Consider the following 27,366-nt stretch of genomic DNA (forward strand, 5'->3'; position numbering starts at 1 on the left):
TTGGGTGTAATATTCTGTCAGAACCCTCCCTCAATCTCATGCTGGGGGGGGGGGGGGGTGGAACCTCCGATTCCAGTTTGTTTCAAATGTGTTCTGTCCCAGCTTTGGATCCGAAGTTGACTACCTCCCCGAGTTTGCTTGAGGCTCCATCCCCAGGGGTGGACCGTGTGGAGTGGGGTGTGACCCTGGTTCCATTTTCTTCCTTTGGTTCCGGGCTCCCACTCCTCTGCGGGCAGGCCTGCTTTCCTGGTGATGGAGAGGGTGCTTGCTTCTAGCAATCCTCCCTCGTCTGTTATTTCCTAGTTCTTTCTGAGCAGGGGATCGGAACCCATTCCACTAGGGCTAACTCAACCTCTACAGCATTTCTCTGGGGAGTCCCTACCAGGTACATCCTGGAAGCTGCAGCATGGAGTTCTGTACCCACCTTCACTAAGCATTACAACTTGCTTATCTTTTCTAAATCCAGAGCTGAATTTGCTACAGCAGTCTTGGAAGGCCTGCTAGCCAGCCTTAATACTACTTGACTGCCTCCACCCTTCCTCAGCTTTGGGAATCAACCCAAGTGTGATGACTGCAACAGTGAAACACAAAGAACATAGTACAGTTGTGTACACTTACCTTAAATGTAGATGTTCGAGTGTATTCACTGTTGCAGTCCTGGTTACCCTCCCTCCAGCCCCCTGACTTTTCTATACTTTCTACCTATCCTCTTTTTGGCCATATCTTATGGCAATGGTGTTTACTGGAGGTGATGTTCGTGTTTCATTGCTGCAGTCATTATACTTGGGTTATCCTGCCGTCAGGCTGTCCCGCAGTCGGCCAGAGTTCCAAAGTCTTGGTCCAGCGTCTGTTGCTGTCGCTTCTTCCTGAAGTCAGTGCGCCAGGGGTATACAAGAGGCATCCGACGCCATTTTCCCCAGTCTTTCTTGCCGCGTGGTGCCCGAAGCAGAAGCAGTTCGCAAGTGCCAGTCGGCCGACTCCTGAGATGTTCAAATCGAATTTCAGACCGAAGTCTTCAATAAAGCTAAGTACCCTGTTGGGGAACCTTTTCTTGCCTCAGTCCGATGTCAGAAAAAGTTAACAATTGCATTTCTTGTGGGAAGCAAATACCTCATAAGGACTTTCATTCTTATTGCATTCCTTGCCTAGGCCCAGACCACGACGTCACAGGTTGTCTCTCTTGTGCTAGGTTTAACAAACGTACTATTAAATGTCTGTTTGATTTCGCCTGACATTATTTTGGTAGGAAATTTAATTAAACCATGCCGTCGGAGCAACCGACCGGAATGCATAAAAAAACACAAAGATAAAGACAGGCAGCAGAGATCCAGACAAGACTGAGGCCTCTGCTAGGCTAGTCGCCGGTTCTCCGGTTTTCAGTGAGGTGCCTACGCAGCCCCTGACAGCTGATTTAGAACCCCAGCCGGCATCCGATTCCCAAGCGGAAATTGCTAGGCCTCTACAACCTTTAGGCCCTTCCGACTCCATGGCTGAAGGAGATTCCGGTGCAGTTGAAATGCCTTCAGTTGCAGAAGGTGTCTTCAGACAGACTACACTCACTAATAAATCCTATGCAAAGCTGAAAACCCCTTTAAAAACAAGACACTACAGCAGTCTCCAGTACAAGGCCCCATGCCTAAGAAACAAATGCTTAAGATGGCTGAAGATTTAATTACCCTTGTCAGGGGTTCCCATCCACCTCCTGATAAAAGGCCAAGACAGGAGGACTACGCTTCCTCTGACCAGGTTTGTTTCTTCAGATTCTTTTGAGGAACAGGAATACTCTCCCCCCCCCCCCCCCCTTATGAAGACTCTGATGCAAAAGTCTATCCCTTCAGCATCTCCCCCAGAAGACTACTGTTTTGGGGAAACTTTACATACCAGGAGGGAACATTTCCACTGGGAAGGCCAGGATTACTCTGATTCTAAGAAAAGGCTCTGAGAGTTCCTTTTACTACCCCAGCACAAACCACTTGCTATTCCACCCGTGTTAGACATTGTGGATGATGTTTGTTCAGAATCCAGCCTTAACCCAGATTCACTACCTCCTGCACCAGCCAAACCAGACAGATACTACAGAGTCCCTGACTCTCACAAATTCCTATATAAAAGCCCTGTTGCTGACCCAGAAACCATTTCCCAGGGTCCCAAAAGGGTTAAGGCCTCTATTGCTAAAAATCCTGTACCCTCTGAAAGGGATTTTAGAGCACTCGACAGATGGGGAAAGAAAGTATATACCTCGGCTACTCTAGCTATGAGGGCCTTAAATTGCCAGTTTCACATGCTGAAATATCAACAATATCTGATGTCTCAATTAAAACAAAAAATGATCACACATACAGAACAGCCTGATTACAAGGAAATGCAAGATTTGTTGCATGCAGCTGAACAAGTGGGAAAACATACTTTGCAATGTGGATTTGATTCATTGGAAGCTTCTTGTAGAGCAGCAGTGACGGGGTCAGTCATACGTAGACATGCTTGGTTAAAAGAACAAACTTTACCTGATCATGTTAAAGCAAAGTTATTGGATGCACCTTTACAGCAGGATGTTTTATTTGGTGTAAAAGCAGAAGAGGTTTTAAAGAAAATGGAGGATAAGGCAAAATCTATGCAGATGGTCAAGGATTTTTTTTACAGGTTCAACCCCCTTGTTTCAGTAGAAATTGGCCAACCAAAAATTGGTCCTTTCCAGCTTCTGCCAGACCACAGAGGGGCAAATATGCCCAAGGGGCAGAGGTCAGTCACAAGGCTCTTACCAGCCTTGACAATAGGGTGCCACAACCCAAAAAGGAAGATGACTGGACTCAAACTTTCAGAAGACAAACACAATGACTTATCCCTCAGACTGCCAAGCAAATCCCTCTTGCTTGCTCCCTTGGGAGGAAAGCTAGCACTTTTTGCAGACAACTGGCACAGCATCACAAAAGACAAATGGGTCCTAAATATTGTATCTCAAGGATACAGATTCCACTTTCACACTTTACCAAGGATAAAAGGAATGCCAAACCTGCCACCAAATCAATGGGCAGAGGCTCAAAAGCAAATTTCAGCTCTCATGGACATGAGAGCCATTCACAAGGTCCCAACACAAGAGCAAGGACAAGGATTTTACTCAAGACTCTTTCTAGTTCCCCGAAAGGACAAAGCCTGGAGACCCAGATGTGTTTAGAATTGAAAGGTCCAGAATGGAAGTAACCAAGTTCAAGATGCTAACACTACAGCAGCTTCTTCCCATGCTGGGCAAGAAGCCTTGGCTAGTAACGGACCTCAAGGAGGCATACCTGCATGTCCCAATCAGACAAAATTGCAAAAGATGCCTCTGATTTTTAGCAGGCCCAACCCATTACCAATTCTCTGCACTGCCCTTTGGCTCATCTACTGCGCCCAGGGTCTTCACAAAATGCCTGGCACCAGTAATTGCATACTGCAGACAGAGGAATTCAAATATATACGTACCTGGACGACTGCCTTATTCAAGCAGAAAAGGACATTCTTTTAAAGCATCTGGCATTTGTCAAAAAACAATTAAGTTGCCTAGGGTACACAAACGAAAAGAAGTCAAAACTAGTGCCATCACAGGACATTCCTGGGTGCCAGCTTAAATAAAACGGCCCAGACGGCTTCTCACGCCAGACAAGCAAGGACAACTGACTCAATACTTCAAAATGATGGCAACAAAGACCCAACTACATGCAAAAAAAATTCTGCAGGCCTTGGGATTCATGGCATCTTGCATACTATTTGCAAAACTGCATATGAGGAAATTACAATGGTACCTGAAAAGTGTATGGACTCAACACAGCCACAGCTTGGAAACAATAATTCCACTCATTCCCTGCCTTCAACAGGAGTTTCCATGGTGGGCTCAGGCATGTCACCTCAACAAGGGTCAGCCTTTTGCCTTGCCCCCAGCCAGGCAAACTATAACAGATGCATTGGATTATGCCTGGGGAGCACACATGGCAGGACAATGTATTCAGGGCAAATGGTCTGCAGATCGAAGGCATCTACATATCAATCAAAAAGAGATGCTAGCTGTACAAAATGCCCTAACAGCTTTCAAGGACCTCCTACATCCAGGGCAACTCCTAATAAAGACTGACAACACCACAGTGATGTGGTACATAAACAAGCAAGGGGGCAAACATTCCTACCCCCTATGCAGTCAAGCAATGAAATTGTGGAACACAGCACTGACCTTCCAAGTTCAACTACAGGTACAATTCCTGCCAGGAAAGAAAAACACATCGGCAGACTAAGCAGAAACATCATAGATCCTCACGAGTGGAAACTAGATCCACAAATATTCGCAATAACTCAAAAATGGGGGAGCCCAGACATAGATCTGTTTGCTTACCCCCAAAACTACCAACTACGGAAATTCTGCACAAGGACCTACCACACACTAGCTTGGAAAGTGGATGCCCTCAGTTGGAAAACATTGACAGTGTATGCCTTTCTACCACTACCTCTTCTGGCAAAGGTGCTGCTGAAAGCCAGATTAGAGCGGTCACAAATGATACTCATTGCTCCAGACTGGCTACACCAGCACTGGTATCCAATACTAAGGAACATGGCTCAAGGGCCACCATGGATTTTGCCTCCCAATTCCTCACCTGCTGACTCGGCAAAACAATCAGATTCTACACAGCCAGCTCAAGACTTTAAATCTGGCTGCATAGCAAATTACCTAAACAACCAGTCAGCACTTCTCTCTAAAGCTGTGATGGATGTCATTCTGGAGGCCCAGCACCAGGAAAGCCTATTCAGACAAATGGAAAAGATTCTGCGCCTGGAACCAGGCTAAAGGCCAAAATCCCCTTGTCCCAAATATTCCTCAGATTCTTCAATATTTAACTGAGATGTTGCACAAAGGACTTTCTTTTGGATCTATTAAGATCCACGCCTCAGCTATTTCAGCTCAATACAACACTGATCCTCCTATATTTTCACATCCATTACTAAGACGGTTCCTCAGAGGGGCTAAGAACATAAGACCTGGCTAAGAACATAAGACCTCCCCGGAGAGCACCAACACCAACTTGGGATCTCAATTTTGTTTTGGAAAAACTTACACTACTGCCCTTTGAACCAGCTTTTACAGCTGATCTACAGTTTCTAGCATGGAAAACTGCCCTGCTGCTAGCAATAACTTCAGCCCGAAGAGTCTCAGAGCTAGAGGCCCTAATGGCAGTGGAGCCTTTCATCATTTTTCATCAAGACAGTCGCTTTACGAACTAACCCTTCCTTTATGCCAATGGTGGTATCCAGTGTGGCCCTAAACCAAACCATTCATTTGCCCACCTATTATCTAAACCCCCAGAACAAAGGGGAAAGGCTCCTACACTCCTTGGACATTCACAGGCAATTACGTTACTACTTGGATAAAACTAAGGCTTTCAGAAAATGTCCAGCTCTTTGTATCCTATGCTGCGGGATCACAAGGAAAGGCCATCTCAAAACAGACCATTTCAAAATGGATAGGACATTGTATCCTTATCTGCTACACACACCATGGGAAACCTGTACCTAGTAACATTAGGCCCCATTCCACCAGGGCTACAGCAACATCAACAGCCTACCTCAGAGGGTACCAACCAAGGATATTTTGGAGGCTGCAACTTTGAGTTCACTGCACACCTTCACCAAGCACCATCACTTGCCTCTATACTCTAAAACCAGAGCTGGCTTTGCCACTGCAGTTCTGCAGGGTCTTCTAGCCTCTCCAAACTCTGTTTAGTTCCACCGCCCATTCTTAGCTTTGGGATTCAACCAGTGTGTGATGACTGCAGCAGTATAACACTATGAACATAGTACAGTTTTCTATCTACCATAAATGTAGATGTTGGTGTTCACACTGCTGCAGTCCAGGTTACCCTCCCTCCCCTCTGACCTAACTAAACTTTTCTATACCTTTTCTATCTTGTACAACATTTGGTGTATTTGCTTGTAACTGAAGGTATTTCTTTTATTCCTTTTACATGTTTTGTTAGCAATATGTATTGCCTACCTACTTGGGGGCACCTGACATCTGGGGCAAGAAAAACTGAAGAAAATGGCATCTTATGCCTCTTGTATACCCCTGGCGCACTGACATCAGGGAAGAAGTGACTGCAACAAATGCCGGACCAAGACTTTGGAACTCTGGCCGACTGCGGGACCGCCTGACGGCAGGATAACCCAAGTGTAATGACTGCAGCAGGGAAGACGCACTAACATCTACATTTATGGTGGGTACAAAACTGTACTTTCCTCACCATGTAATTGCTTCCTATTTTGGGAGCTCCTGACATCTGGGGCAAGAAAAACCTGATGGCGCCTGCTGCATGTTTTATACCCCTGACGATCTGACATTTAACAGGTGACAGCATCCGACGCAGAAATCCCAAGACTCTGGTATTCGGGCCGACTTGAGGGCTTACCTGCAGGCAGCTAACCCAAGTGATACTGCAACAGTGAATACACTCTAACATCTACATTTATGTTAAGTGTACACCACTGTATTTTCTCTGCACTTCCCTTTGACTTATCTACTGCGACCAGAGTATTCACTGCGACCAGAGCATTCACAAAATGCCTGGCTCCAGCCATTGCATACTGCAGGCAGAGAAATATTCAAATCTACCCATACTTGGACGATTGCCTGATTCAGGCACAGGAATTGCTACTTCAGCAGCTGGCATTTGTAAAAGGACTTCTGACTTCACTGGGATACACCAACAAAAAGAAATCACAACTGGTGCCCAGCCAACAGATTGTATTCCTGGGAGCAAGCGTGAACACAACTTCCCAGATGGCATTCCTCACTCCAGAAAAGCAGGTCCATTTGACAAACTATTTCAAACTAATAGCCATCAAAACCCAGCTATCTGCAAGGAAAATACTGCAAGCCCTAGGGTTCATGGCCGCATCCATTCTGCTAATTCCATATGCAAGACTGCATATGAGGAAACGTCAGTGGTACTTCGGCTCTGGTGTAAACATTCTCAGGACCTGGAAACAGTGATTCCTATCGTACCTTGTCTACGGGCAGAGTTCCTTTGGTGGGCAGAAGCATGCAACCACAACAAGGGATTTCCTTTCACTCAACCCCTCGCAGCCCAAACCCTGACAACACTCCTCAGACTATGCATGGGGGGCTCACATGGCAGGCAAATGGAGCCCAGAACAAATTCCCCTGCATATCAGTCAAAAAGATGCTAGCTGTGCAGAATTCTTCTACAGCATCTGGCGTTTGTAAAAAGGTTCCTAATTTCTCTAGGGTACACAGTAAACGAAAAGAAGTAAAAACTAGTGCCCTCAAAACGGATTATATTCCTGGGTGCCAGCTTAAATAAAACGGCCCAGGTGGCTTACCTCATGCCAGACAAACAAGTTCAGCTAACTCAATATTTTCAATTACTGGCAAAAAAGTCCCATCTCCCTGCAAGAAAAATTCTGCAGGCCCTGGGATTCATGGCATCCTGCATACTACTACCGTATGCCAGACTGCATATGAGGAAATTACAATGGTACCTAAAAAGTGTTTGGACTCAACACTCACAGTTTAGAAGCAATAATACCAATGAATGTTCATAGTGTTTCACTGTTGCAGTCATGACTGTAGGGTTCTCCCCTGCCGGCAGGCAGTCCCCGGTCGGCCAGAATCCCAAAGTCTGGGTCTGGCGTCTGCTGTTCAGCCATGCTCCCTGACGTCAGAGCGCCAGGAGTACAAAGCTGACAGCCGACACCATGTTCTCCAGTCTTTCTTGCCGTGTGGTGATAGCAGTTCGCAGTGCCGGTCGGCTGACTCCTGACAAACTTTTCTGAACAATCTTCAGTCCGAAGACTGACTTCTCCTAATCAAAGCTAAGTACCCCGTTGGGGAAACTTTTTTCTTGCTCCAGTCCGATGTCAGAAAAAGTTAATAATTGTATTTCATGTGGGAAGCAAATGCCTCATAAGGATTTTCATTCTTACTGTATTCCTTGCTTGGGCCCTGACCACGACGTAGCCAGTTGTCGGTTTTGTGCTAGATTCAATCAACGTACAATTAAACGAAGGTACGCTTTTGCATTTCATTACTTCAGTAGGCATTTTAATTACAGAATGTCGTCCGATATGGTTACGGCTACCGGAGTTCACAAACGACGCAAGGACAAAGACAGGCCTCCGAGGTCCAAATCTGACTATCGTACAAGCAGAGCCAGCTTCATGTTCGGCCGTCAGTGAGGTGCTTTTGCAGCCCCTGTCGTCAGCCATTTCGGAACCGATGGCCAAAATGGACTCCCACGAGCCAACTAGGCCTTTGAATACTTCTGTTGCAGGACCTTCGGACAATGCTCCTTTGGATGGGTCCGGGGCCGCTGTGCAGGTACTGGCTTCCGAAGGGGTTTTCAGGCCTACTCAGCTTCTAATAAAGGCAAAGACTGCAACACAGGCCTCTTCTGATCAGACTCCCAAGTCACAGAAACAGTTACTTAAGATGGTGGAGGACTTGCTATGATTAGGGGTTCACATCCCCCTCTAGATAAAAGGCCAAGGCAGGATGTTTGTTATGACTCCTCTGATCAGGCTTCTGTTTGTTCAGTTTTTTCTTCTGACCAGGATTATTCTTTCCCTCCTTATGAGGATTCTGATGCTGAGGAATCCATTCCCTCAGCTTCTCCCCCTGAGGATTTCTCTTTTGGGGAAACTTTGCATGAAATGAGGGAACATTTTCACTGGGAAGGACAGGAGTATTCAGAATCTAAGAAAAGACTAAGGGATTTTCTTCTTCCCCAACATAGACCCCTGGCTATTCCTCCTGTTTTGGATATTGTGGATGATGCTTTTTCGGAGGCTAATTTAACACCGGACTCTTTTCCTCCAGCTCCTGTTAAGCCTGACAGATATTACAGGGTTCCTGATTCCCACCAGTTTTTATACAAGAACCCTACTGCTGACCCTGAAACCATTTCTCAGGGTCCTAAGCGAGTTGAGGCTGCTTCTGCTAAGAACCCCATTCCCATTGAGAAGGATTCCAGATCTTTAGAAGGATGGGGCAAAAAAGTGTACACTTCTGCTACCTTATCTATTAGGGCTTTAAACTGTCATTTTCATATGCTGAAATAGCAGCAATTTCTCCTGTCTGTTTTAAAACAAAAACTAACTTCCATTTCCACCTGTGCAGAGGATAAGGAATTACATGATTTAATGCATGCTACTGAACAAGTTGGGAAGCATGCTGTGGTTTTGATGCCTTGGAGGCTTCTTGTAGGGCTGCTGCCTCTGGTACAGTAATTAGAAGGCATGCATGGTTAAAGGAACAAAATTTGCCAGATCAAGTAAAAGCTAAATTATTGGATGCTCCTGTTCAGCATAATGTTTTGTTTGTGTCTAAAGCTGAAGAGGTGATTAAAAAGATGGAGGATAGGGATAAATCCATGCAAACAGTTAAAGATTTCTTACAAGTACAGCCACCCAGATTTAGTAGGAATTGGCCTACGAAAAATTGATCCTTTCCACTTCAGACAGGCCTCAGAGGGGTAGATACAGACGCTCACGAGGAAGGCCTCAAACACAAGCCTCTTATAGACCACTACAGTGGACTGCTTCCACCCCTAGGGGAGGAGAGGACAGGTCACAAGCTCATAGGAAACGCTCAATGACTCCCTCTGTTGGACTGCAGGAACTTCTTGCCTGGAAGCCCCCCTCGGAGGAAAACTTTCTCTTTCACCTAAATTGGACTCGTACAACCCAAGACAAGTGGGTTCTGGATGTGGTTTCAAGAGGTTACAAATTCCATTTTCATACCCTACCAAGGCCAAGCGGATGGCCAGATCTTCCAAAACATCAGTGGACAGAGGCCTTAAACCAGGTGGAAGCTCTTTTGGCTATGAAAGCCATAGAACCTAGTTCCACTTTCAGAGATGGGACAAGGCTTTTATTCAAGGCTCTTTCTAGTCCCCAGGAAATACAATTCATGGTGACCCATTCTGGATCTCAGTCTTGAACACTTTTCTAGAGATACCAAAATTCAAGATGCTAACTCTGCAGCAGCTGCTTCCAATGCTGACCAAAAATGCATGGATGGTAACTTTGGATTTAAAGGAGGCATATTTACACATTCCCATCAGGCAGGAGCGCAGAAAATACCTCTGGTTCAAGGCCGTATCGAGGCACTTTCAATCCTCTGCACTGCCCTTTGGATTGTCTACTGCGCCCAGGGTCTTCACCAAATGCCTGGCTCCAGTAGTAGCTTATTGCAGACTCAAGGGAATTCAAATTTTCCCTTATCTGGACGACTGTCTTATTCAGGCAGACAGCAAGGAGGTCTTACTACAGCATCTACAGTTTGTTCAAAAGCTTCTCAAGTTCCTGGGATTCACTGTAAACAGTCAAATTTGACACCCTCACAACAGATAATTTTTCTGGGTGCTTCTCTAAACAACAACCGAGATGGCATTTCTGACGCACGAAAAACAGTTACAGCTGGCTCTAACTTTCAAAACCTTGGCAACTTTAACTCTGCTATCTGCAAGGAGATTCCTGCGGGCTTTGGGTTACATGGCCTCCTGCATCCTTCTCGTACCATATGCAAGGCTACATATGAGGAAAATGCAGTGGTACCTAAAAAGTGTATGGTCGCAGCATTGCCACAGTTTAGACATTCTGATCTCCGTCCTGCCTTGTCTTCAAAAGGAATTCCTTTGGTGGTCCAAAGCATGCACTCTAAACAAGGGAAAACCCTTCTGTCTGCCTCCGGCCACTCAGATATTAACCACAGATGCCTCGGATTATGCATGGGGAGCCCATTTTCAGGGCAGCTGTCTGCAGGGCCTTTGGACAAAGGATCAAAAGCACCTGCATATCAATTTAAAGGAAATGTTAGCCGTTCAGAAAGCTCTGTTGGCCTTCAGGAATCTTCTACAACCAGGACAACTACTGATACGGACAGACAACACCACAGTTATGTGGTACATAAACAAGCAAGGGGGATCTCATTCCTACCCCCTTTGCAGACTAGCCATGGATCTATGGAACAGAGCTCTAGCTTGCAATCTAGACCTTCAAGCTCCGTTTCTACCAGGGAAGCAAAACTTCCTGGCAGACTGTCTGAGCAGAAACCTTTCGGACCCACATGAGTGGATGCTGGACACCGAAATATTCAGGATGATAGCAGTCTGGGGATGTCCTCACATAGACCTCTTTGCATCCTACCTCAATAATACAGATTTTTTGCACCAGGACTTTCCACGAACAAGCTTGGAAAGTGGATGTACTATCATTCAGTTGGAGAAACCTCTCGGGATATGCCTTTCCGCCTCTTCCTCTTCTTCCATGGGTATTAAAGATCAAACAGGACAAGCCCAAGATGATTATCTTGTTGGCCTCAAATTGGCCTTGACAGTTTTGGTACCCAACTCTGAAAAATCTGTCTGGAGCCCCCTTGGGTTTTGCCACAGACTCCGAACCTTCTGTCCCAGCACCAGGGTCAGGTTCTACACTCCCATGTCAGAACTCTCAGCCTGGCAGCCTGGTTAATCCATGGTCTTTGATACATTCTCTCCTACCCAAGCAGGTTATGGATGTCATTTTAGAAGCCAGACGTCCTAGCACTAGAAAATCTTATGCAGGAAAATGGAAAAGATTTTGTTCCTGGATGTAGGCTCTGGATTCTAATACTCTTCTTCCTAACATTCCTTTGATTTTACTTTACCTGACAGATCTCTTACATAAGGGTCTCTCTTTCTCTTCCATTAAGATACATGCCTCTGCTATTTCCGCTCATTATAATACAGATCCTCCAATCTTTTCCCACCAGCTCATGATTGTTTCTCAGAGGAGCTAAGAACTTAAGACCTCCTAGATCTCCTCCCATTCCTGCTTGGGATCTCAACTACATTTTGGAAAAGCTCGCCTTGCCTCCTTTTGAGCCTGCTGCCTCTTCTGACATCAAGTTTTTATCTTGGAAAACAGCCATCCTCTTAGCTCTGACCTCTGCCAGGAGAGTTTCAGAGTTGCAGGCTCTTATGGCTGTAGAACCTTATATTATTTTTCATCAAGACAGGGTGTCTTTAAGGACTAATCCTACTTTCATGCCGAAGGTGGTTTCCAAAGTGGCTTTAAATCAAACTATTCACTTGCCAGCTTTTTCCCTACTCCTCAAAATAAAGGGGAAAGGATCTTACATTCCTTGGATATACAGACAACTACGTTTTTACCTGGACAGAACCAAGGACATAAGAAAATCAGAGCAATTGTTTGTTTCTTATGCTTCAAGTTTCCAAGGTAAAGCCATTTCAAAACAGACCATTTCTAAATGGATTGCTCATGGAATCAGATTTTGTTATTCACACCATGGAAAGCAAATCCCAGGGAGTATACGTACTCATTCCACCAGAGCTGCTGCCACTTCTGCTGCCTTCCTCAGGGGAGTTCCTACCAAAGACATTTTGGAAGCTGCAACTTGGAGTTCAGTGCATACTTTTTCAAAGCAGTACAATCTACTTCTCTACTCTAAAGTCTAGGGCAGGCTTTGCTTCTGCAGTCTTGCAGGGCCTTTTAGCCGCCCCTTCTTTATGATCACCTCCCTTTCATTCTGCTTTGGGATTCTACCCTACAGTCATGACTGCAACAGTGAAACACGATGAACTTAGTACAGTTGTGTACACTTACCATAAATGTAGATGTTAGTGTCTTCACTGTTGCAGTCTGGGTTTCCCTCCCTCCTGTCCCCTCTTAGTTTTACTTTTGTGTGGTTCCTTTTTCCTCCATTCTTCTGAGGTGTATTTGCAAAGGTTTTGGGACCTTATTCATTTTGGGCCTCCTGACATCTGGGGCAAGAAAAACTGGAGAACATGGCGTCGGCTGTCAGCTTTGTACTCCTGGCGCTTTGACATCAGGGAGCATGGCTGAACAGCCGACGCCGGACCCAGACTTTGGGATTCTGGCCGACCTGGGACTGCCTGCCGGCAGGGGAGAACCCTACAGTCATGACTGCAACAGTGAAGACACTCTAACATCTACATTTATGGTAAGTGTACACAACTGTACTTTCCCTGCCTACAACAGGAGTTTCGATGGTGAGCACAGGCATGTCACCTAAACAATTGTCAGCCTTTTACCCAACCCACAGCCAGGCAAACTCTAACAGATGCTTCGGATTACGCCTGAGCACACATGGCAGGAAAATGCATTCAGGGCAAGTAGACCACAGACCAGATGCATCTTCACAACAATCAAAAAGAGGTGGCTGTTCAAATTGCCCTAACAGCTTTCAAAGACCTTCTGCAACCAGGACAATTATTACTAAAGACAGACAACACCACAGTAATATGGTACATAAACAAGCAAGGGGGCACTCATTCTTATCCCCTATGCAGGCAAGCCATGACCTTGTGCAACACAGCTCTAACGTATCAAGTTCACCTGCAAGCACAATTCCTGCCAGGAAAGAAAAATACTCTGGCAGACTATCTAAGCAGAAATATCATGGACCCTCACGAATGGAAATTGAATCCACAAATCTTCAGCATGGTAACGCAAAAATGGGGATGCCCAGACCTAGATCTTTTTGCCTCCCCACTGAATTACAAACTACAAAAATTCTGCACACGGACTTATCACAAACAAGCATGGAAAGTGGATGCTCTTTTGTTCAGCTGGAAAAACCTAAAAGTTTATGCATTCCCGCCACTGCCTCTCCTTTCAAAGGTACACCTAAAAGCCAGACAAGAAAAACCACAGATCCTGATTGGTCCAGACTGGCCACGCCAGCACTGGTACCCTATCTTAAGGAACTTTGCTCAAGGCCCACCATGGATTTTGCCTCAAATTCCACACCTGACAACAAAAAAATCAGATCCAGCACGGTCAGCTCAAAACCCTAAACCTGGCTGTATGGCAGATACATTAGTCACAGGCAACACCTCTCTAAATCTGTTGGATGTCATTTTGGAGGCCAGGAGGCCTAGCACCAGGAAAGCTTACTCAGAAAAATGGAAGAGATTCTGCGCCTGGAACCAGGCTCAAAGCCTTGACCCTCTTGTTCCAAACATTCCTCAGATTTTACAATATTTAACTGAGATGCTGGACAGTCCTATCCTTATCAATTAAGATCCACGCCTCTGCCATTTCAGCACATTACAACACGGATCCTCCTTTATTCTCTCGTCCCTTGCTAAAGCAGTACCTCAGAGGGGCTAAAAAGACTGCCCCGGAGAGCACCAACACCAACTTGGGACCTCAATTTCGTTTTGGAAAAACTGACCCTACCACCTTTTGAGCCAGCCAATACAGCCAATCTAAAATTTTTATCATGGAAAACAGCTCTGCTCCTGGCAGTAACGTCAGCACGAAGAATCTGAGCTACAGGCATTAATGGCAGTGGAACCTTTTATAATTTTTCATCAGGACAGGGTTTCTTTAAGGACAAAACCCCACCTTTATGCCAAAGGTGATATCTAGTGTGGCTCTTAACCAAACCATCCATTTGCCAACTTTTTATCCAAACCCCCAGAGTAAAGGGGAGAAACTTCTGCATTCTTTGGACATGCACAGGCAGCTACGCTTCTACTTGGACAAAGCAAAAGCTTTCAGGAAAACTGAGCAACTGTTTAGCATATGCTGCAGGATCACAGGGCAAGACTATCTCAAAGCAGACTATATCCAAATGGTTAGGACACTGTATTCGTTACTGCTACACACAGCATGGAAAATCGGTCCCAGTTACCATTAGGCCACACTCCACCAGGGCAACAGCCACTTCAACAGCCTTTCTCAAAGTACCTACCAAGGAAATTTTGGAGGCTGCAACTTTCAGTGCACACCTTTACCAAGCATTACCACCCGCGCCTCTACTCTAAATCCAGAGCAGGATTTGCCACTGCAGTTCTGCAGGGCCTCCTAGCCAATCCTAACTCTTTATAGACCAGCCACCCAACCTTAGCTTTGGGATTCTACCCAAGTGTAATGACTGCAGCAGTGTAACACGAACATAGTACAGTTTTGTACCTACTATAAATGTAGATGTTGGTGTTCACACTGCTGCAGTCCAGGTTACCCTCCCTCCCCTCAACTAGCGGGACTTGTCTATACTTTTCTATCCTATACAACCTTTGTGGTGTATTTGCTTGTAACTGAAGGTATTGTTTTTATTTTATATGTATATTTTTTATTAGCAATATGTATTGCCTACCTATTGGGGGCACCTGACATCTGGAGCAAGAACTGAAGAAAATGGTGTCGGATGCATCTTGTATACCCCTAGCGCACTGACGTCAGGGAAGAAGCGACAGCAACCGACGCCGGACCAAGACTTTGGAACTCTGGCAGACTGCGGGACTGCCTGATGGCAGGATAACCCAAGTGTAATGACTGCAGCAGTGTGAACACTCTTAACATCTACATTTTATGGTATGTACAAAACTGTACTTTCTGTAAACACCTTCACCAAGCATTACCACTTGTCTATTTTTTTCTAAATCCAGAGCTGGATTTGCTGCAGCAGTCTTATAAGGCCTGCTAGCCAGCCCTAACACTTCTGGACTGCTTCCACCCTTCCTCAGCTTTGGGAATCAACCCAAGTGTGATGACTGCAACAGTGAAACATGAACATAGAACAGTTGTGTACACTTGTGTAGATGTTCGAGTGTATTCACTGTTGAAGTCCTGGTTTCCCTCCCTCCATCCCCTTCATGCTTCATGTTGCGATGATCTGAGTTATGCAGGGGAAATAGGAATTTTAAAGCTGGGTCACTGGAACATGTTGGATTTGTAAAAGTAATTAGTTGCATAAGTTTCATAATGTGATACCTTGTTTGAAAATTACAGTATTCTCAAAACAAATTAAAGTTCTCAAAGGCTTCATTCTTAGTTTCAGGCTATAATTCCTTAAAGTTTGAATGCTGAAGTTAATTAAAGGCTAGTATCTTTTGATTGCTGCATGGTTTAGCCTTGTGGTTGTACCCTGAAGGTTTCTAGACAGAGGCATTAGGTTTTTTGATAGTTAAATGTCACTTTTGATTTATAATGGTGTTGGAGCTTAGTGTCTTTGTCGCATTCCCATTGAATGGGAAGTTGCATGAAGCAGGCTTTCATTGTAGTGGTATGTAAATTGACTTGCACACTACAGGTTTTAAGCATTTTCTACAGTGCACATGGAGTGCTGTCCACTGAAGTGGGTTTTAGAAAACCTTTCATTTGAATGAACCCTGCTTAACATTTTTAGCCACATTTGGCCAAGTGGCATTTTGCTGTGTAACTTGCACTGCATTACTGTTCCCTCAGACTTAAAGCTAGGATGTTACAGGTTGAAGAACTTGATGTCCTCCATGGATGCATCTGCAGTCATAACAAGTGGGTTGTCCTGTCGTCAGGCAGCCCTTCAGTCGGCCGGATTCCAAAGTCCGGGTCCGGCTTCGGCTGATGTCGCACTCCACCCGACGTCATCTCTGTTGGTCTTCGGGTATAAAGGCATCAGCCGACGCCATTTTCCTCTGTCTTTCTTGCCGCGTGGCGCCCGAAGCAGAAGCTGTTCGCAAGTGCCGGTCGGTCGGATCCAGAGATTACTTCTACCGAATACTACCAAGACTTCTAAAGCTAAGTACCCGTTGGGGACTCTTTCTTGCCTCAGCCGATGTCAGAAAAAGTTAACAATTGTTTAAACTGTGGGAAACAAATACCTCATAAAGATTTCCACTCTTACTGTCTGCCTTGTTTAGGCCCAGCCCACGACGTAGCAGCCTGTTCGGCCTGTGCTTCTTTCAACCGACGAACGCTTAGGCGTCGGTCGGAGTTTGCAGAACAGTTTTTCGGTTCTGATTTTGCGTACATTATGCCGTCTGATCCTCCGACTACCCAATCTAGCAAAAAACGCAAAGATAAAGACCGACACTCGCGGTCCGCGGTTTCGGCCGAAACCATGGTCAAGCAAACCGCGAGTGTCTCTGTTTCGGCCGAAACCGAGAAAACTGAACAAAGTACAGCTGAACAAAGTACAGCTGAACCTATTCCTACAACTGAGGCCCCTGCTACAACTCTTGAAACGACTTCAGAAATTTTACCCACTACGGTGGTTGACTTATCAGACACCATCCCCTTGGATGTTTCTACCCCAGCACGTGGTGCTGCTAGGCCTCCAGCAGCCATGTCCATTAAGGCCTTCGCCAGGGCTAAAGCAGCCAAGACTACTAAAACAGTGCCTGTTAAACCACCCACATCCAGGCCCTCTTCTAGTTCTCAAATGCTTACTTTGGCAGAAGATTTAATTTCTTTAATTAGAGGATCTCAATCTCACCCAGACAGGGCCTCTCAGCCCCAGAGAAGAGACCTAGGGCAGAGCCCCCGAGCCAGTGTCCTCTGATTCTGCTGATGAATCAGACACAACTGACCAGCCAGAGGCTCCTTCTCCAATTTTGAAGATTCTGATGCTGAAGAATCCATCCCAGCTGCTTCCCCACCAGAAGAATTCTCCTTTGGGGAAACCTTGCATGCCATGCGAGAACAGTTCCAATGGCAGCAACAGGATTTTTCAGACTCCAGAAAAAGACTTAGGACTTTTCTGCACCTCCCACAGCACAGGCCCTTAGCTATACCCCTGTTCTCTCTGTGGTGGATGATACTTTCAATGATGTTTGCCACCCACCAGATTCTTTACCCCCAGCCCCTGCCAAACCAGACAGATTTTACAGGGTGCCAGATACTCATAACCACCTTTACAAGGCTCCACTTGCAGACCCAGAAACTATATCCCAGGGCCCCAAGGCAGTAGCCGACCATAGCTAAAACCCTATTCCTTCTGAAAGGGAAGCAAGGTCATTAGACAGATGGGGTAAAAGGTCTACACTTCAGCTACTCTCTCAGCTAGAGCTTTAAACTGTCAGTTTCACATGATACAATACCAAGAGTTTATGCTGGATCAGTTAACTAAAAACTAACCACTGATGAATCTCTTGATAAGAAATATGTATTAGAGATGGTAAATAACATACAACAGGTTAGCAACCATTCCTTAAAATGTGGCTATGATGCACTGGAGGCTTCATTTAGATCAGCCATGACAGGCACAGTGATAAGAAGGCATGCATGGCTAAAGGAACAAGCTTTACCGGATCATGTTAAAGCTAAGTTGCTAGATGCTCCTATGGACAAGACAAGTTTGTTTGGTACATCTGCCCAGCAGGTTATGAAGAAAATGGAAGAAAAGACAAAATCTGTTCAAACTGTTAAAGATTTCTTGCAGGTTCAACCCCCAAGGTTTAGCAGGAACTGGCCTGCCAAAAATTGGTCCTTTCCTGACTCCACAAAATTCCAAAGGGGCAGGAATAGACGCTCCAGAGGCAGAAACCAATCCAGAGGAGGTGCCTACAGAGGAAGACAGTGGCAAGGTAACAACAGAGGCACAGACACAGCCACTGCCACTACATCAACACAACCACAGTGACTTAACCCTAAATCCGACTACCAGGGAACAAATAGCAGCTCCTCTAGGCGGAAAGTTAACCTTATTTTCAAAGAACTGGCACTACATAACAAAGGACAAGTGGATTTTACAAACCATAGATCAAGGTTACCGGTTTCACTTCCACACTTTTCCAGTCAAAAGAGGAATGCCAAATCTACCTCCAAATCAAAAAACAGAGGCTCTACGCCAGATAATGGAGTTAGCAAACATGAGAGCTGTGGAAAGAGTGCCAACAGCAGAGCAAGGAAAGGGGTTCTACTCCAGACTATTCCTAGTTCCAAGAAAGGAAAAAAGTTGGAGACCAATTCTCGACCTGTCCACTTAAATACATACATCATTGTCCCAAAATTCAAAATGCTGACCCTACAGCAACTCCTTCCCATGCTGGGCAAGGAGTCTTGGCTGGTAACTCTAGATCTCAAGGAGGCATACCTGCACGTCCCCATTCGACCAATCTGCAGAAGATACCTCAGATTTCTTGCAGGATCAGAGCACTATCAATTCTCAGCATTGCCTTTTGGCTTATCTACTGCGCCCAGAGTATTCACAAAATGCCTGGCATCAGTAATCGCCCATTGCAGACTTCAGGGAATTCAAATTTACCCATACTTGGACGACTGCCTGCTACAAGGGGACAACAAAAGCAAGCTGACAACAGATTTACAAAGGGTCATTTACTTGCTACAAGCACTGGGATACACAGTCAATTTACAAAAGTCAAGGCTGATAGCATCCCAAACAAGGACATTCTTGGGCGGAATTGGACACAGTAAAACAAATGGCATTCCTGACTACAGAAAAACAAAAAGAACTCCCTCTACTTCTTGGCACTAACAAAACTGAGCAAGTTAACAGCAAGAAAAGTACTGCAGGCCTTGGGCTTCATGGCATCATGCATAATCTTGGTTCCATTTGCCAGACTACATATGAGAAAACTACAGTGGTACCTAAAGAATTTATGGTCCCAACACAGACACAGTCTAGAAACAGAAATCCCACTAATTCCATGCTTAAAACAGGAGTTCCTATGGTGGGCTCAGGCATGCCAGTCAAACCCAGGCCTACCCTTTCGCAGATGTCAAGCAAGCCAGACCATCACAACAGACGCTTCAGACCTAGGATGGAGGGCCCACATGCTGGACAAATGCGTGCAAGGATTGTGGACACAGGATCAACTCCAACTGCACATCAACCTAAAAGAAATGCTGGCAGTAAAACTGGCAATCCAAAAGTTCAAACCATTTCTCAGAGGGCCAGTTGATGATAAGGACAGACAACACCACAGTCATGTGGTACATCAACAAACAGGGAGGCACTCATTCATACCCGCTATGCAGAATGACCTTGGAGCTGTGGACCCTGGCACTCTGCTACAACATCCAGTTACAGGCAATATTTGTACCAGGGAAAGACAATACCCTAGCAGACATATTAAGCAGAACCACTTCGGATGCCCACGAATGGAAGCTTCACCCGGACATCTTCAAGACCATCTCAAAGAAATGGGGAATGCCACAGATAGACCTATTCGCATCACCTCTCAATCACCAGCTCAAAAAATTCTGCACAAGGACATTCCACCCATTAGCATGGAAAGTGGATTCGCTCTTTCAACTGGAAAGGCCTAACAGCATATGCATTCCCGCCTCTTCCTCTGATACACAAGGTACTACTGAAAATCAAGGAAGAACGTCCAAGGATAATCCTGATAGCTCCAAACTGGCCAAGACAACACTGGTACCCACTACTGAGGAGCATGTCTCGGAACAATATGTGGACAATTCCCCTGATGCCCTTGATGTTAACGCAGAACTACAGCATCATACATCCAAACCTAAAAACCTTGCAACTGACTGCATGGAACATCACATAACAGCAGCTATTCCAGAACTTTCCCAAAGAGTTAGACATTATTCTTGAAGCACGCAGACCTTCAACAAGACCTTCAACAAGAAGGAACTATGCTGGAAAATGGAAAAGGTTTGTTGTCTGGAGTACGGAAAGAGGAAAAGATGTATCAAACATAGATATGCCTAACATTCTGGAGTATCTGGCCGAACTTCTTCATTCAGGCCTGTCCTACTCCTCCATCAAGATACATGCATCAGCTATTTCAGCAGAATACAGCTTTGATACACCTGTTTTTTCGCACCCTTTGCTCAGGCAATTCCTCAGAGGAATCAAGAATGTAAAACCTCCAAGGAAATCACCATTACCAGCTTGGGATTTAAACTTTGTGCTAGAAAAGTTGACACTAGCACCCTTTGAACCAGCAGCAACAGCAGACCTACAACACCTGTCATGGAAAACTGCTTTCCTACTGGCAATTACTTCAGCAAGGAGGGTTTCAGAACTACAGGCCTTAATGGCAGTGCAACCCTTCCTAATCTTCCACCAAGATAGTGTCCATGAGGACTAATCCTACATTTATGCCTAAGGTGGTATCCAGACTGTCTTTAAACCAGGCAATCCACCTACCTACCTTCTTTCCCAACCCACAAAACAGAGGGGAAAGAATACTGCATACCTTGGATGTGCATAGACAGCTATGCTACTACTTGGACAGAACAAAAAATAGCAGAAAGACTGACCAACTTTTTGTAGCCTATGCAACAGGAAGGGAAGGAAAAGCTATTTCCAAACAGACAATCTCCAAATGGATAGGAAATTGCATACGCTTCTGTTACTCCTTCCATGGAAAACCAATTCCACAGAACATAAGACCTCACTCTACAAGGGCAACAGCCACTACCACAGCCTTCTTACGAGGAGTGGCAACCAAAGACATTATTGAGGCGGCTACTTGGACCTCCGTGCATACATTTGCCAAGCATTATAATTTGCCTCTATATTCCAGATCCCGAGCAGGGTTTGCCACTGCTGTACTGCAAGGGATCCTAAACACACCATAATCTATTTTTTATCCTCCTCCCCTAGTTGGCTATGGTATTCTACCCACTTGTTATGACTGCAGATGCATCCATGAAGGACATAGTACAGTTTTGTACCTACCATAAATGTAGATGTCCGAACTGGATAGCATCTGCAGTCAGGATTACCCTCCCTCCATCCCCTCTGTGGTACTCCTAGGGTGTTTACCCTTCTAATAGCTAGCTGTTGGGGGGGAGTCTTTTATGGTGTATTTGTTTGTGTATATGTACATACATGCTTATTGTTGTGTTTACCTCTATCTATTTGGAAACATTGGCATCTATCCAAATTTTAGCCTGCAAGAGGGCTACTGGCATCTGGGGCAAGAAACACTGAGGAAAATGGCGTCGGCTGATGCCTTTATACCCGAAGACCAACAGAGATGACGTCTGGTGGAGTGCGACATCAGCCGAAGCCGGACCCGGACTTTGGAATCCGGCCGACTGAAGGGCTGCCTGACGACAGGACAACCCACTTGTTATGACTGCAGATGCTATCCAGTTCGGACATCTACATTTATGGTAGGTACAAAACTGTACTTTACTTATACATAATGAGTTTATTCAATTTGCTAATTGGAGTAGGGCACTGATCCGCATGGAACTATTTAAAAATATAAATGACAGTAGATAAGTAAACAAGTAGCATATACTGTGTGAAGATGGTAACGAATCGGTAACGGTACTAAGTACACAGTGAGCCAATAACTTTAACGCGTTGTCCAGTATGCTGTAAGAACAGTCGGAATGTTTTGCAATTGTTGATGTACTGGCAGTGTAACAGCTTTTAAGATATGTGTAAAAGTAACTAGATTGTATATTTCAAATGAAGCTTTCATTCCTATCTATGTAATTTTTGTTGGCATTTATACTTGCACTCAAATTGACATTTTTCCTTTATTTCCTTAGGATTCAAACGAAGCTTCCTGGACTTGCAAAGGCCGGAACAGCGAAGCCCAAAGCAGAATAATTTGTTTTCTTTTGCTTTCCTTATAAAATGACCGTAATACATACCTATGAAGGAACATGCTCAGTGTCAGCTTGAGCATGCATTGCAAGCTTTTTTCTTTTGGAGAACAAAGTCCTGTTTGGTGCAGACGGAATTAGACTAAACTCAAAATCGGTGCCCTGCGAACAGAAGAACGTGGAGGATAAAAACAGAAATTGCTGCTGTCTTAGTGATTTTAAGCGTTTTTAAATTCTCTAGGACACCACTAACAGTTTTCTGTTTCATTGCTGATGTTTCTGGCTTGTGCTCTGCAGAAACAAGTCACTGTAAATGTTTTTATCACTAGGGATACATTGCACATTAACCACATATTGATTTTTATTCTAAAATTGTGCCATTTTGTTATAGGAACTAGAAGCATGACCTTGGAACTACCAAGATTTCATTTTCACCAAGTATAAGTGCATGGATGGTCGTTTTTCATGGTGCTGCAAGTTTGTCATTTCGTGCACATTCCTTTGTGTGGCTTAAAGTTTAGGAGATTTTTTTTTTTAATTACCCTTTGTGCTATTTTGAAAGGAGACAACCATTGGTTGTGCCTTTGCTGTTCAGCTGTTTTTGTTGTGAATGTAATTGGCAGTCTTGGTAGAACAAATGTAGTGTGCACTTGTTACACACCTAAGTTTTCTAATGTCTTTGTCACAGTCCTCATTCTAGATTGAGTATTGGCAAGAACTGGTATAATAGCAGTTTTGTTGGCATCCACTAGGGATGGGTTCATAAAAAGCATCGCGTTGAGTGCAGCCACTAAACCAGAGTCGCACTGCATTTCTGTTCGTGGAATGTAACCCTTGCAAAGGAGAATTTAATCCTGTTTGGACACCATTTCTGAGATTAGTCTAGTTCAAATTTTTGTAACTTGTATTTCCGGTTAGTGTATGTCTTAGGAAAAAGTCTGTAACTGCTGTAAGCTCGTTCAGAAATTTAAACCAACTGCATGTGGCTTGTTTAACTAGTGGTGTTTAAATTGAAAGTTGTAGTACACAAAGGCGAGTCACTGGAAATTGAGTAACTTGGATGTTGCCTTGTTGGCGAGCTTTAGGCAATTTTAGTGCCCTTAGGAAATGGGGTATTTAAAAATAGTCACTGTTGTATGGAATGCTTAAACATCACTAAGTCAAAATGAATTTCACAAAATTGCTTTCAAAGTAAGATGTACGTAGTCTTTCTTTGTGAAGAGAATGGGGCAGGTTTATTGGCTTGACTTCTTGCTGCTGTGTTTCCTGTACTGTGCATTATTTACCTGAGCTTCTGTATTGCTTGTCCAAATGACTTGCATAGCTACACAGTTTAACTTGCACTGCATTATATTTTGCAGTGCCTGTCAGCGCAACTGCTGTTAACAGAAATACTCCTTGGTCAACAGAGCAAAGCTGTTCAAGACTAGTGTAGTAGTGTTGAATTTTCTCTAAGCAGATAGTTCAACATAGTTTTGTTTTCCCTTTGATTGCCACAGTACTCTGATTTTGTTTGGTGTTTATGTACTCTCAACTAGATCATTCTAATCTTTTCAGCGCCTTCCGCTTGATGTCCACAATGTCTTGCAACATTGATGGATTATTTTGTGCTTTTGACTTGCTCATTCTAATGGAATTTTTTTAAGCAGCTTTAACAGAATTTGCTGCAAAGTAGGAAAGATTCGGGGTATCTTTAAAACAGCAGAATTGTCAAATCCCATGGTCAGATTTGTAGCTCTACAAGTTCGTTATGTAATAGTATGGATGGTCCTGTTTTGTCACCATTAAATGTAAAAGTGCAGTGACTTCAGTACTTGGCTCCATTGGAGCACTGCATTTTCTTGTGGTGTGGACTACCCAGCACATGCTGTTGGTTCGGTTTCCCGTGACTGTGGTGAAGGTTTGCTACTGAAAGGAAGTCTGATCTGAGTGGGATGGCAGGTTTTACTTGTTTTATCTGGGACATAACTATATCAGATTACAGTAGTATGCCCACTAAAGAGCTGAGGGAATATGTAGGTGAAAAAACCCTTACCTTCGTTGGACAGTTGGAGTCTTAGAACATGCCATTTGCCTTTTAAGATCTGTGCATTTTTAGAGTTTTGAATGTATTGTTTGAGCACTTCTGCTTCTGTCACTGTTGTAAATCTGTACTGTTCATCCTTTATCTTAAGTTTATGCTAGATTCTCCAAGGCATTTGAGAATCAAGGGTTACCTTGACTGAGGAAGGCTGTCTTCTAGTAGCAGAAGATGAAACTAATTCCTACAAATTCTGACTTGAAGCCAGTTGAAAAGGTAGGACCTGGGTCACATGTTGTGTGTGCAAGGGTAATATTTTTATCTAGGCTTTAACCAGTGTCAGGGTAGGTATCCTGTCAAGGTTAAGACAGTGATTTTTTTTCGGTTATCTTAATTTTCCAGGCCTAGTTAAGTCTGAGCTGCTTCTGTGGCAAGGAAAAAACTGCTTGAGGAGTTGATTTGAATGGCCGCTAGACTTTTTTTCCCCAACCTTGTTGGACCCGTTTAGTACTACAGGCCAAACACCAGGATTTTTTTTGTATTCTGTTACGAGTTGTCTGTAGAGTAAGGTGATGTCTGTGACAGGCTGGTTTTTAAATGTTGAATGGTAATTTTCCGTTCAGTGTATGCGTGTGTGCAGCATATGTTTAACACATGACAAGCTGGAGGTATTCAAATAATTCATGTGGTATTAATAAAATATTAGAAACCTTGCTGTCTTGTTGAATTCCTTTAGGATTTTAATTTGTGATTGCTGTGAAGCCTTTAGAAAATGTAAAGATTATAAGGTCTGATGTACTCTTTGTAGTGCAGTTAGTCAGCTCGTCAGGACACTCCGTTGACACATTTGGTGCATTTTAAATAGTGGGTACATGGGCGAATATAGAGCAGTGAGCACAGCAGTGATGATCATATTGCAAGTATCGCTGTTGTATGATTGAAAATTGCCACACAGATAAGATATCCCACCATCCAGCCGGAGTTTCTAGAGCTTTATATCCCTGTGAAGGGCTTCTGTTTCAGGGCTTCATGTTCCTATGCAGTGCAAGTTAAGATTTGTGGTGTAAAGGGGGAAGATGTTCGTGTTTCACTGTTTCAGTCCTAACAAATGGGTTATCTGGCTCCCAGTAGCCCTCGGTCGGCCAGAATACCAAAGGTAAGTAAAAATAATGGCTGCTGTCTGTTGTAAAGGACGTCAGGGTGTCTGATACAAAAGGAGGCAACCGACGTCACTTCCTCAGCCTTCCTTGCCGCGGAGCCTGATGCCGAAGCTTTTCATGCACAAGTGCCGGTCGGCAGTTTACCTTGTTGGTTTTCCAACTACAAGAGTTGAAGTCTACTACAGCTAAGTACCCCATTGGGGATCCTCTTTTCTTGCCTTAACGAATGTCAGAAAAAGTTAATTGCCTTACCTGTGGGAAGAAAATTCCCCATAGAGATTTTCATTCCTATTGCATTATTTGTTTAGGCCTTGACCCAGCGTCCCCATTTGTGATCTCTGTGCCTCTTAATCCGTGTACTATCTGTTGTCTGGCTAAGATTTTGGCTAGGCATTTTGTAGTTTCACCTAAGTTTGTTGGTATGGTGTCCACTAGACTTCAGGCTTCAGATATTTCAAAGAAATGTTAAGGATAAGGACCGCAACAGGCCTCAAACAGTCCTCTAGGTTCATTGTCGGTCAGGCGGTAGCTTGAGATGCCTTTGCAGTCCGCAGATGTACAACCGCAGGCCTTGATTGAGTCAGTCCCTTAGGCTTTCGGCCTCCGTTTTGCCTTCCAACCTGTCGCCAGTCGCCTCTTCAGCTGGAACCGCTAAGCTGACTCTGGTGTCTGCAGCCTCCGTTTTGCATTCAGACAGCAAGCATCTTCCTTTGACTTCAGCAGCGACTTCGGCTGTTGCCAGGCCTCCTGAGTCTTTCAGACTTGTAGGTAAGTCTTCCATTCGTAAGCCTGTGAAAAGGAAGGCTCCAGTTTCTTAATCCCAAATGGTTAAAATGGCTAATGATTTGTTGACTATTAGGGGTTCTCAGCCTCCTCCTACTAACCTCCTCCTACTAAAAGGAGTAGGGATGTTCTTAGTGTTTCACTGTTGCAGTCATCGCATTAGGGTTATCTGCTTGCAGTAGCCCTCAGTCGGCCTGATTAACAAAGTAAATGTAATGAAGGTTGTAAGGAAAGTCACCAGGACGACCACAGCAAGAAAAAGGTTTATTTAAACCCAGCACGGCACAACACAGAAAACGCCATACATTAACGCTCCATTTAATATAAGTTTTCTTCGAAGAAGACTTCATCGGATAAAAAAATTGAAATACAGCAGGTTTAAATAGGACACAATTAGTCACAGCCAATCAAAACACATTTAAAATAGCCATTAAATAAATAATTTAACCATTAGCTACCATGCTAATATTGCACCCTAGCTACTAAAAATCGTACACATTACACTGTACACCTTTATTATATTGGTTGGTTTCAAGGTTGTGGTTCGCTTAGTTTCATTTTTTTCTGATTAACAAAGTCTTGGGTCCTGCGTCGGTTGCAGTCTCTTCTTCCATGACGTCAGGTCATCTGGTATAAAACATGCAGCCAACGCCATTACATCGGTCTTTCTTACCGTGCGATGCCCGAAGCAGTTAGCAAGTGCTGGTCGGCAGACTCCTGAAATTTTTTCGAGTTTCAGATCTGAAGTCTTCAACTAAAAGCTAAGTAACCCTGTTGGGGAAACTTTTCTTGCTCTTAACCGATATCAGTAAAAGTAAATAATTGCATTACTTGTGGAAAGCAAATACCTCATAAAGATTTCCATTTGTACTGTATTCCTTGCCTAGGCCCTGACCACGATGTACCTCGCTGTCTGTTTTTTGCCTTATTTAAACCACAAAATATGTGTATTTTCACCTCTAAATATTTTGGTGCTCGGTTCAATTATCCTGATATGTCTTTGGTAAGCCATCCGAGTACTGACATTCTGAAAAAAGACAAAGATAGACAGGCCGCCTAGCTCCAAAGCTGCCAACG

General features: G+C 44.4%; 1 protein-coding gene across 1 annotated transcript in view; it reads left to right on the forward strand.

The window, feature by feature from the left end:
- The window catches only part of RTN3 (reticulon 3), a 475,542-nt gene extending 450,483 nt beyond the window's left edge, over nt 1-25,059 (forward strand). Inside the window, exon 7 of the mRNA XM_044075128.1 lies at nt 22,270-25,059. Coding sequence (XP_043931063.1) covers nt 22,270-22,330 — 61 coding nt within the window. The 3' untranslated portion in view covers nt 22,331-25,059. The remainder of the gene's footprint in view (nt 1-22,269) is intronic.
- Nucleotides 25,060-27,366: the final 2,307 nt, after the last annotated feature.

The sequence above is a fragment of the Protopterus annectens genome, chromosome 6.part0, assembly GCF_019279795.1.
Source record: "Protopterus annectens isolate FY-2018-M chromosome 6.part0, PAN1.0, whole genome shotgun sequence".
NCBI classification, from domain to species: Eukaryota; Metazoa; Chordata; order Ceratodontiformes; family Protopteridae; genus Protopterus; species Protopterus annectens.